General features: G+C 46.2%; 1 protein-coding gene across 1 annotated transcript in view; it reads left to right on the forward strand.

Moving 5' to 3' along the window:
• The first annotated feature begins 524 nt into the window (after positions 1 to 524).
• LOC123426402 overlaps positions 525 to 12021 on the forward strand; it is a 54043-nt gene continuing 42546 nt past the window's right edge. The window contains exons 1-7 of the mRNA XM_045110236.1: positions 525 to 763; positions 845 to 960; positions 1088 to 1223; positions 8522 to 8620; positions 8708 to 8776; positions 8858 to 8992; positions 9087 to 9155. Coding sequence (XP_044966171.1) covers positions 611 to 763; positions 845 to 960; positions 1088 to 1223; positions 8522 to 8620; positions 8708 to 8776; positions 8858 to 8992; positions 9087 to 9155 — 777 coding nt within the window. The 5' untranslated portion in view covers positions 525 to 610. The remainder of the gene's footprint in view (positions 764 to 844; positions 961 to 1087; positions 1224 to 8521; positions 8621 to 8707; positions 8777 to 8857; positions 8993 to 9086; positions 9156 to 12021) is intronic.

Raw genomic sequence — 12021 nt, forward strand, 5'->3', positions numbered from 1 at the left:
GGAACACCACCTTCAGTTTGTCATCTGATCTCACATTCTCTATCCAATGAGTGAAATAAGATAACACTCCGTTGATCAATTCACGTAGCCTCTTTATTTTGCTTTGCTTGTCCCGCTTAATTTCTCATCATGGTGAAATTAACAATGAACGGGTTGATTTCTCAACAAAATAGGATATGACTGACTACATTAGTTAGTTAGTTTATTATTTTAATAAATCAAAATGATTATAAAAAGATTAAAAGCGTGTGGTATTTTTTTCTTCCGTTGCAACGCACGGGCACTTCTCTAGTTTTTTAAATAGCATTGACAATTTCTTATAGATTTTTTTTCTAAAGTGTCATCGTTTGATCTCGCGTCGCAATTACAGTAAAACTGTAAGAAATATGCGTCCATGCTCTTTCAGGAACGTCCAGTTAGTATTTCTGCCTTTATCTTTTGGGTTGAGTATTCCCGTCTTTTAAAAGAAGCTCCAACACCCTTTCTCCCTCTCTCAACAAAAAATAAAAATAAAAAATAATATCAAGCTCCTCTTCTGAAAAAAGAACCAAAGGAGGGAGAAGCATTTTTCTCCCCCTTCTTTCCTTCGTCTGCACTCCACCTCGTCGCCATGGATGCAGACCTCCTGCAGCGCTGCCTCGAGGCCGGCGGCCGCGACTTCCTCCTCCACCATCCTTCGTCCCCTCCTTCCCCCACATCCGCCTCTGCCGCCGCCGCCTCCTCCTCCTCTTCTTCCATCCTCCAGTCCCTCCCCCTCCATGTGGTAAACCCTCTCCCCCTTTGCCCCCCTCTCTGTTCTCCTCCATTACTCCCCCCTTAATTCCACCCGCTGCGTTTGATGCAGTCATTCGACCGCGGCTACTACCTCCTCGTGAAGGCGATCCAGGAGCTGCGCGAGCGCAAGGATGGCCTTGTCGTCACCGTCGGCATCGGCGGGCCTACCGGCTCCGGCAAGACCAGGTAGATTTGAACCATATTCTCCCCCACCCGTGCGACCGTGTCGCGATGGCTGTCCGATGCTATCTATTTCGTTTGGTAAGGAGCTGATTGGTGGTTCATTTTGGGGTGGTGGTGCCGTTCTGCGCAGCTTGGCGGAGAAGGTGGCATCGGTGCTGGGGTGCGTCGTGGTCGTCTCCATGGAGAACTACCGTACGGGGGCAGGGGCTGACGAGGGGAGCGACATCGACTCCATCGACTTCGACGCCCTCGCGTGCAACCTCCAGGTCCGTGTCCGCTTCTCTCGGAGCCGTTCGACTTGCGGGTGGGATTGGATGCGTGCAGCTTGTTTGCTTTAATGACGGGTCAGTGTAGCCAGAAATGGTGGGCGTAGATTCCTTGCTCGATCATGTTCTGTAGACGCGTGTAATGGTTGCTGCCGTTGAAGGAGAATACTAGTACTAGTACAATTTATGCCTTCATGGGTGGCTGCATACGGGTAAAGTGGAGTTATTTCCAGAAAGAGGAGTGCCCAGTTTCTTGTGTTGGTGCCATTTTCTGTTATAGTCCTCTATGCAAGCAAATAATAGAACAGAGTCCAAAGACGCTTATGCTCCGTAAAATTTGGCCGAAACACCAACTTCAGTATTGTGATTATTTTTTTTGAAATGGTAACCGTCACATCTTAATGATCTTTTAGCCACCTCAGGAGTAAGGTCCAAGCCTAACTGTTTGACTTATGATTAACATGTCTGGCCTAACTGTATGACTTAGGATGCACATGTTCGAGAAGTCGATGGAAGATGATCGCGCCTAGCGGTTTTATACCATGTAGTTGAACTAGAGAAGTTGCCATATAAATTTGGCAAGCAGAATAGATGGGGGTAGCCAACATGGGAAAAGGATTTATTCTTTCATTTGCATCTTTGTTGCACTGTTGCTTTCCACCCCAACCCTCATACATCTGGATGCTGCAGAATACTTTATTTACTCATACCAGCAGGGGCTATTATAATGTTTGATTGTTTTATGTATTTACTTTCTTGGCTTTGGAAGTAAGCTCATGTTAAAAAAGAACCAAAATCTGTCTTACGACTGTTTTCCGGTAAATGGTTCAGAGTGCTTAGCATGTTTGGTTCGTGGGAATTAGAGATGGGGAATGGGAGTTGAGGGGTGCAGAGATTAGAAGTCCACTGATTGATTAGAGGGAATGGGAGTTTAAGTAGGAAGGGGAATGGGAGTTGAGGAAGCCAATTCCCACCGTTTTCTTCCCAAGGGGTACTTTGTTAATTCGTGGACAGAGTTTCATCCCACATTAATTCCCAACGTAAACCAAACAAGGGAAATGGGAGTGAAAATCTACTTCCCATGCCTAATCCCTTTGTAAACCCCTGATGCAAACTCTCATTCCCCTACCCAACTGGTTACCAAACAGGCTGTTGATTGTCTCTCAGAAGGGATCAGAATCTTGTCATTAGTGGCCAAAATGCTACCAAAATGTTAACAGAGGCAGAAAACATAAATATTTGATGGAACTGGATAATGCTTGCTTTTATCAGATAAATATGTTAATAATCTATCTCATGAGAGCAAGCATGATCACCTACACCAATTATATTATTTCAATGTTGTGCCTCCTAGGTATGAGATTTGACAGATATTGTGAAATAGAGTAGTAAAAGAAATTAACTTATGACACAAAGACATGTATACATGGGCTACATACCATCCTTAAGTTCCGTGCATATGTTCCTACTTGATTATCTAACTTGATCAACATGGCCATTGGACACAAAGCACATCTTGTTAGAGTACATATAATATAGTCATGTACCCCTTTGTATTTATCTCATTATATAAGGGGTTTCCTGCATATGTTCCACACCTGTACATGTATATATATCGGCCTATGGCCTCATTGGAATACTAAGTTGCTTATTCCTAACATGGTATTAGAGCTAGGTCAATTTTCTGCACGCTGCAACTCGTGCGATTGATCCGTCTCTCTGCTCCCGATCGAGCTCGTCCTCGATCTCCTCCTCCCGCCCCGATTGAAGCCGCTGCCCCGGTCTCCCGTCCCGCTCGATCTCATCCTCCCGATTGGATCGATCCCGCCGGATCCCGCTGCTGATCCAGCTGCTGCCGCGTCGAATCCTCCCGATCGGATCGCCTCCTGCCCGTCCCGCCCCGATCGAAGCCGCCGCTTCGGTCTCCCGTCCCGCTCGAAGCCTTCCGCCGCCGCCAGCCGCCCCCGTTCCGCCCGTCCTCCCAGCCGGATCGGTTCCCCCGAAGCCTTCAACCGCGGATCCCACCACCTGCTGCTGGATCCCGCCGCTTCCACCTGTTGCCGTCTACTACTGCTGGATCCCGCCGCCTCCAGCCTCCCCTCCCGATCCCGGTTTCCCTTCCTTATCCGGTTCTCGTGATCTCTGCTTATTCCAAAAAAAAGAAAGAAAAAAAAGAAAGAAAAAAACGTCTTCTCCATCGGGCTATGTTGCTGTTCCTCGTTGCCCGATGATTTTTCATGGCTCTAACTACACCGAGTTTGTTGGCTTCATGTGCATCCATATGCGTGGCATCCGTCTATGGGGCGTTCTTTCTGGCGAGGTCTGCTGTCCGCCACGTCCGGTTCCTCCTGTGGCCCCTACTCTGCCGAAGCCACCGGTTCTTCCTGCGGATGCTAATCAGGCCGCAAAGGATGCGGCTAAGCTTGCTAATGAGGCTGCTGATCGTGCTTATGATGAGAAGTTTTTGGGTTATGAGGAGGCTCTTCAGACGTATCATGGTGCTTTATCTGTTTACACCCAGTGGGTTGATGATGATGCTCGTGCTGCAGCTGTTCTCACTGCTAGTGTTCAGCCTCAGTTTGCCTCTGAGTTTCTAGGCCTTCCTACTGTCTTTGAGATGTGGACCCGTCTTCGTCAGCGCTATGAGCCCTCTGGTGATGCCTAATACCTCTCTGTGGTCCGTCAGGAGCATGCTCTTCAGCAAGGTGACTCAAATGTTGATGAATTCTATGCACAGAGTTCTGCTATCTGGCGCCAGCTTGATTCTCTCCGCAGTGCTGGTTGTCGTACTTGCCCTTGTTCCCAGGCTGTCCAGGCCAATTTGGAGTTTCATCGCGTCTACTAGTTCCTGTCTCGGCTCCGTAAGGAGTTTGAGCCCCGGCGTGCTCAGTTGTTTGCTCGTGGCCGTATTTCTCTCATGGAGGCGCTTTCTGAGATTGGCGCCGAGGAGACTCGCTTACGTGGCGCTGGTTTGCTGGAGGTTCCCTCTGTGCTCGCTGCTCGAGCTCCCACTACGTCACATGCTGCACGGACCCCTTCTCGCTCGAGTGCTCCGCCGCTCTTGCCCACTCCCCCTGGCGGCTCGGGCCGCCCCGTCCACATTGCGGCTACTGCAACCTGGATGGTCATGTTGACTTGTTGAGTCCCAGTGCTTCCAGAAGAGGAAACACCCGCGTAAGGCGCGATCATCATCTTCAGGGACTTCGTCTACTACCTCGACAACTTCAGCCACCGCTTTGACTGAGCAGGATATTCTGAGACTTAAGCGTCTGCTCGCTGCTTCAGGTTCTTCCTCGACGGGTACTGCTGGTTCTGTGACTGATGCTTCTCGCACTGAGCAACCACCTTCTACACAGTCAGGTACATCCCCATGGGTTCTGGACTCTGGAGCTTCTTTTCATATGTCTTCTCATTCTTCCACTCTGTCCTCTCTTCAATCGCTTGATTCTCCTGTTCATGTCCTCACTGCTGATGGTACTCCTCTTTCTGTTGTTAGTAGAGGCAATCTTACCACTCCTTATTCTGTCCCTGATGTTGCTCATGTTCCTCGACTTACCATGAATCTGTTTTCTGCTGGTCAACTTGCTGATTCTGGTTGTCGCGTCATCCTTGACGTTGACTCTTGTTCTGTCCAGGACCGTCGCACGCACACTCTGGTTGGGGCTGGCCCTTGCCGCCGTGATTCTTAGGGTCTTTGGGAGTTAGACTGGCTTCATGTTCCTTCCGCTGCCACCACCATCGCCAGTTCCCCCGCTTCGGTCGCCTCCGCTATTGGTTCCTTCCAGCAGTGGCATCATCGACTTGGTCATCTTTGTGGTTCTCGTTTGTCGTCTTTAGTTCGTCGAGGTCTTCTGGGGTCTGTCTCAGGAGCTGTCTCTTTAGAATGTCAGGGTTGTCGTCTTGGCAAGCAGATTCAGTTACCAAATTCACATAGTGAGGTTGTCGTCTTGGCAAGCAGATTCAGTTACCACATTCACATAGTGAGTCAGTGTCTAAGCGTCCTTTTGATTTAGTCCATTCTGATGTATGGGGTTCGGCTCCCTTCGCTTCGAAAAGGGGTCATAAATACTATCATTTTCATAGATGATTTCTCTCGTTACACATGGCTTTATTTCATGACTTCTCGTAGTGAGGTGTTGTCTATTTATAAGCGTTTGGCTGCCATGGTTCACACTCAGTTCTCTTCGCCCATTCGTGTGTTTCGTGCTGATTCCGCTAGCGAGTATATTTCTAAGATGTTGCGTGGTGTTCTTGCTGAGCAAGGGACTCTTTCTCAGTTCTCTTGTCCTGTGGCTCACGCTCAGAATGGCGTGGCTGAGCGAAAGCATCGTCATCTTCTTGAGACGGCTCGTGCATTGATGATTGCTGCTTCTCTCCCGCCTCATTTTTGGGCTGAGGCCGTCTCCACCTCCACCTATCTCATCAATCTACAACCTTCCGCTGCTCTACAGGGCGCTGTTCCTTTCGAGTGTCTTTTTGATCGTTCTCCCGATTATTCGATGCTTTGCTTGTTTGGTTGTGTTTGCTATGTTCTTCTTGCCCCTCGCGAACGCACCAAACTGACCGCTCAGTCTGTTGAGTGTGTCTTCTTAGGCTACAGTGATGAGCATAAGGGCTATCGTTGTTGGGATCCTATCGGTCGTCGGATGGGTATCTCTCGGGATGTGACTTTTGATGAGTCTCGTCCCTTCTACCCACGCCCATCTTCCTCGACCTTTTCAGTGGAGGATATCTCTTTCCTTACTTTTCCTGATACACCTCTCACCCACATCGAGCCTTTGCCTATTCGTTCCGCTCCCTCTGCTTCTCCACCTCTTGCCGATTTGCCACCACCATCTCCCACGGTCTCCTCCCCTAGTATGTCACCGGATTCTGCACTTTCATCTCCGGTGACATCTTCGTCTTCACCCCCCGATTCTACCTTGGCGATCCCTCCTTGCATTGTTCCATCTTTTCCTCAGTGTTACACTCGTCGTTCACGTCATGTGGATGACTCTGCGGATATGTCGTCATCCTCGTCTCAGCCTCCCTATGGCTTGCGTTCTCGCCCTCGTCCGCCTGTTGATCGCCTTGGATTTCCCACCGTTGGTGCTGCTGTTCTTGAGCCGACTTCCTATCGTCAGGCTGTTGTTCATCCTGAATGGCAGTTTGCGATGACAGAGGAGATTGCTGCTCTTGAACGCACTGGTACATGGGATCTTGTTTCCCTTACCCCCGGTGTCCGTCCCATCACTTGTAAGTGGGTCTACAAGGTTAAGACTCGCTCTGATGGTTCTCTTGAGCGTTATAAAGCCCGTCTTGTGGCTCGTGGCTTTCAGCAGGAGCATGGTTGTGATTACGACGAGACTTTTGCTCCTGTGGCCCATATGACCACTATTCGTACACTTCTTGCCGTGGCCTCTGTACGCCACTAGTCTGTATCTCAGCTTGATGTTAAGAATGTCTTTCTGAATGGTGAGCTGCGTGAGGAGGTGTACATGCAGCCACCACCTGGGTATTTTGTTCGTGATGGCATGGTATGTCGTCTTCGTCGCTCTCTCTATGGCCTTAAGCAAGCCCCCTGCCTAATTTGAGCGATTTGCCTTTCTCCTCGTGGTCGGACTCTTCTTCTTCTCTATGTTGATGACATGATCATCACTGGTGATGACCCCGAGTATATTGCCTTTGTAAAGGCCCGTCTTAGTGAGCAGTTTCTTATGTTTGATCTTGGACCTCTTCGCTACTTTCTTGGGATTGAAGTCTCTTCTACCTTTGATGCCTTTTTTATATCCCAGGAAAAGTATATCTAGGATCTTCTTGCTCGTGCTGCTCTTACTGACGAGCGCATTGTTGAGACTCCCATGAAGCTCAATGTTCACCTTCGTGATATTGATGATGATCCCCTGCCTGACCCGACGCGTTATCGTCATCTTGTTGGCAGTCTTGTCTATCTAGCTGTCACTCATCCGGATATCTCTTATCCGGTTCATATTCTGAGTCAGTTCGTCTCCGCTCCCACCTCGGTTCACCATAATCACCTCCTTCGTGTTCTCCGATATCTTCGGGGCACGATCTCTCACCGTCTATTCTTTCCTCGCTCCAGTTCTTTACATCTTCAGGCCTATTCGGATGCTACATGGGCTAGTGATCCTTCAGATCGCCGTTCACTTTCTGCTTACTATGTTTTTCTTGGTCGTTCTCTCATTGCCTGGAAGACAAAGAAACAGACCGCAGTTTCCCGTTCGAGTGCGGAGGCTGAGTTGCGAGCGATGGCTCTTTTGACGACAGAGGTGACTTGGTTACGGTGGTTACTTCAGGATTTTGGTGTTTCTGTCACTACACCAACTCTGCTCTTATCTGATAGTACAGGTGCTATTAGCATTGCGCGCGATCCTGTGAAGCATGAGCTCACCAAGCATATTGGCGTTGATGCTTTCTATGTGCGCGCTGGTGTGCAGGATCAGGTTATTACAAAGGCCCAGACTAGAGCGCAACATTGCTTCTATCTCTCCAAACTCAGTGTTGTTCATCCACCATGAGTTTGAGGGGGGGGTGTTAGAGTACATATAATATAGTCATGTACCCCTTTGTATTTATCCCATTATATAAGGGGTTTCCTGCATATGTTCCACACTTGTACATGTATATATATCGGCCTATGGCCTCATTGGAATACTAAGTTGCTTATTCCTAACACATCTCACCTGTTGAGCATGCTCTTGGCATTGACTAGGCTCGGTTTTGTTCTTATGCATTTGTGCATGGGCTGCATGATCTTGTTTTTCCTCTAGACTTTTTATTTTCGCGGTGTTTTACATACAAAATGTAGTACATGATCTTAGCGGAGCACTCATTTGCATGATCAGAATATAGGTAAAATAATCCGGGGACCCAATTCAAATTTGCATTGGTTCTGATCTGCTTATTTGCAAATATATAATAAATTGAATCTCATTTCATTGGGCAAATTTTCAAACCATGCCTTTTGTGAATGAGTTTACAGTTCTGATCTTAAAAGATCAATCTCTCTGGTGTACCATTACCTTTTAATTGAGCATCTGGCAGCAGATTGATTTGGTCTTGTTGGGCCATGCTTTACCAGCTGGAGTACACAAATTGGAATTTCTGTTTTGTCCATGTTTCCAAAAGTAATGATCGCTCTTGTTATCCACACTTGATGTTCTTATCAAATCAATATTCTGTTTGTAACCACTGTTAGGTAATGTTTGAACGTAATATTCTTTGCTTGCTTGCTATATTGAATTTTCTACTTATTTAGGTGTATGACAAGTATCCTTACAATCATGTTTGCTTAGCAGGATCTAGTGAGGGGCAAAGATACATTGATGCCACTGGTTGATTTTCAAGAGAAGAAACGTACAGGATGGAGGCAACTGAAGATTTCATCATCTGGAGTGGTGTGATATCTAAGACTACATGCTAGACATTATTGACAACCTTAGGATCAGATCATCTTGCTATATTGATACAAGTTATCGTTGTAGGTGATTGTTGATGGTGCTTATGCTCTGCATTCAACACTAAGGTCACTGCTCGATATTCGTGTTGCTGTGGTAAAACATTGGTTGGGAATCTTTTTATTACATGATAATAGTAATGGCTTAAGTTAATGTCTAAGTTTTGCACAATTTCAGGTTGGTGGTGTTCATTTTAGCCTGCTTTCTAAAGTTCAGCATGATATTGGAGATTCTTGTTCATTGGACTATCTGATTGATAGCATATTTCCGCTGTTCAGAAAGCACATCGAGCCAGACCTGCATCATGCTCAAGTATATAATTTCTGTAATTCTCTGTTTTCCTTTAGTCTGTGGCTACCATTTATACATTCGGTCTGGACATAACCTATTTGAGTTGCTGGTGCAGATTAGAATCGATAACAGCTTCGTCTGCTCATTCCGTGAGCCGTACTACAAACTGAAATGCAAAAATGAGGTCAGCAATGGTTTCCAGTTGATTAACAACATGTTGTGCATGCAGTTTTTTTGTAATATAACGCAGCAGCTTTCGTTCACGCCTAGTCAAGTAAACTAACCTTTGATTGGAAGAGCTTAGGCTGAAAACCCCAAGCTGGGGCAAAGCCTGTTCTTTGCTAGTGGGTATCAGAGCACCGAAATGAAACATAGTATTGCGCTGTTTACCTTAACGGCCCAGCAGCATAGCTTGTCATCTTTGTTTACACTGACAATATTCCCTTCCTCTTCAGTTTAAATGACTATTATGTGACAGTGCAAATTGTTACAGTATATGTGGATTGCACTAGCCCTTTCCATCAGTTCGGACTTTTGGTTGCGTTGGCTAGTGCATGAAGCTTAACATGGTATCAGGGCTTAAGGTCTTGAGTTCAAGTCCCGGCTTTCGCAGTTTATCTAAAAAATTGTTGCTGCCCCCCTTTGTCCACGTATAGGCCTTTTGAGCCATACCTCTGAGTCTATCCACGTGTTGACTTTCCGCGTCACACGTGAGAGGGGGTGTTGAAGTGTATATGTGGATTGCCTAGCCCTTTCTATCAGTTGAAGTGTATATGTGGATTGCCTAGCCCTTTCCATAAGTTCGGGCTTTTGGTTGCGTTGGCTAGCGCATGAAGCTTAACATGTTGAAGTGTATATGTGGATTGCCTAGCCCTTTACATCAGTTCGGACTTTTGGTTGTATTGGCTAGTGCATGGAGCTTAACATGGTATCAGAGCTAAGGTCTTGAGTCATACGTGAGTTTCGCGCGCCGTCACTCTCTTTCGGTTGCATGTGTTGACTTCTATTCCCCGTCACACGTGAGAGGGGGTGTTACAATATATGTGGATTGCACTAGCCCTTTTCATCAGTTCGGACTTTTGGTTGCCTTGGCTAGTGCATGAAGCTTAACACAAATCTACTTCTCTGTGGAATAGTAGATTGAGGCGTAGAACATCATTGCTAGGACTTGTATTGCTTATCACTACCTTTTTTATGTTTGCATTCTAGACTGCATGCAGTCAAACCACTTTAACTTTGGCCATTAATGTCTTTATGAATGTTTCGGTCAGATGTATGAAATTGTGAGTATATAACAACAAAAACAACAACAACAACCAATCCTTTCAGTCCCAAACAAGTTGGGGTAGGCTAGAGTTGAAACCCATAAGATCTCGAAGCCAAGTCATGGCTCTGGAACGTGGATAGCTAACTTCCACGCACCCCTGTCCATGGCTAAGTCTTTGTCGATATTCCAAACCTTCAAGTCTCTCTTAACGGACTCCTCCCATGTCAAGTTTGGTCTACCACGACCCCTCTTAACATTCTCAGCACGCTTTATCCGTCCGCTATGCACCGGCGCTTCCGGTGGCCTCCGTTGAATATGTCCAAACCATCTGAGACGATGCTGGACCAGCTTCTCTTCAATCGGTGCTACCCCAAGTCTCTCTCGTATATCGTCATTCTGTACCCGATCCTTCCTTGTGTGGCCACATATCCATCTCAACATGCGCATCTCTACTACACCTAACTGTTGGATATGTCGTCTCTTGGTTGGCCAACACTCCGCGCCATACAACATCGCAGGTCGGATAGCTGTCCTATAAAACCTGCCTTTTAGCTTTGGGAAACACTAGCCATCAGACTACTGATATGTTGTATTCTATCGGACTAGCCCTTGACCGTAGGATTAAAACCATGATACCTGTCCGATCTAGTAGGGACGAGTCAGGCGTTGAGTTGTCTCTTTCCTTCGTTAATTAGGTGCTTCTCGTAACTGATCATGGACCATGTCCTCTCCGGCCGCTAACTTCTCTATCCTCCACTAATTATGCGCTGAGTATGTTGATTGATCCTTCCCGGTCAAGGAAACATGATGCATGACACTAAATATTTGCATCCAGCTTAGTTTCTAATATTTGCTTCCAAACCAATATCCTTCAAATAGAAAAAATATTTTGTGCTAGAAGCATTGTTCCATCGACTAGAGAACTCATCCAACCAAAGAGTGATTTGTTTCCTTCATATAAAAAAAATCTGACTTGTTTCAAAAGCATCAACCTGGTGCTTCCATCAACTATAGAATTGCTTCCAACCAAGAAAATTTTGCTTCGCAATCGAATCACGTGGAAGCACAACATGAATGATTACGCATTGTTAGGAAAGAACATATTTCCACTTGTTTCAAAAGCATCAGTCTCGTGCTTCCGTCAACTATAAAATTGCTTCCAACCAAATAGTAATAAAATTGCATGTGAAACGACTTTTTCAAATAAAGGAAATTTTGCTTCGCAAAGAAATCACGTGGAAGCACAACATGAATGATGGCACATTGTAAGAAAGAAACATATTTCTGCTTGTTTCGAAAGCATCTATCTTGTGCTTCCATCACTTATAAAATTTCGTCGAACCAAACGGTAATTGCAATTGTTACATTCTTGTTATATAATGAAATTAAATTGCTTCGCAAAGAAATCACGTGGAAGCACAATAAATGATGAAATTAATCACATCGATGTAATATTTCGAAACACAAATCGTGCTTCCTAATCTATAGTTCCCCTCTATGCTCCATCCCACCGTGTCCGACCTAGTCTTGACGACCTTCATTTCTCCCACAAATCTGCGGTTGTCAACGTCGGCGAGCGTCGATGCCATTGAGAGGCGAACGATCTAGACATCTGGCTACCGAGTGTGCGCCTTGCTAGTTGCTAGCTTGCTTCCAAATTGATCTCACGTTGCAGACCGGGCCTAATATTGATCATTGTGGTATGCTCACAGGAGGCACGTCATGTTCTTTCACTGTTTTCGAACCTGCAGAAATTATTATTTTTTTGTTTGGATTGAATTCA

This window comes from Hordeum vulgare, chromosome 2H (assembly GCF_904849725.1).
Source record: "Hordeum vulgare subsp. vulgare chromosome 2H, MorexV3_pseudomolecules_assembly, whole genome shotgun sequence".
Classification (NCBI taxonomy): domain Eukaryota; kingdom Viridiplantae; phylum Streptophyta; class Magnoliopsida; order Poales; family Poaceae; genus Hordeum; species Hordeum vulgare.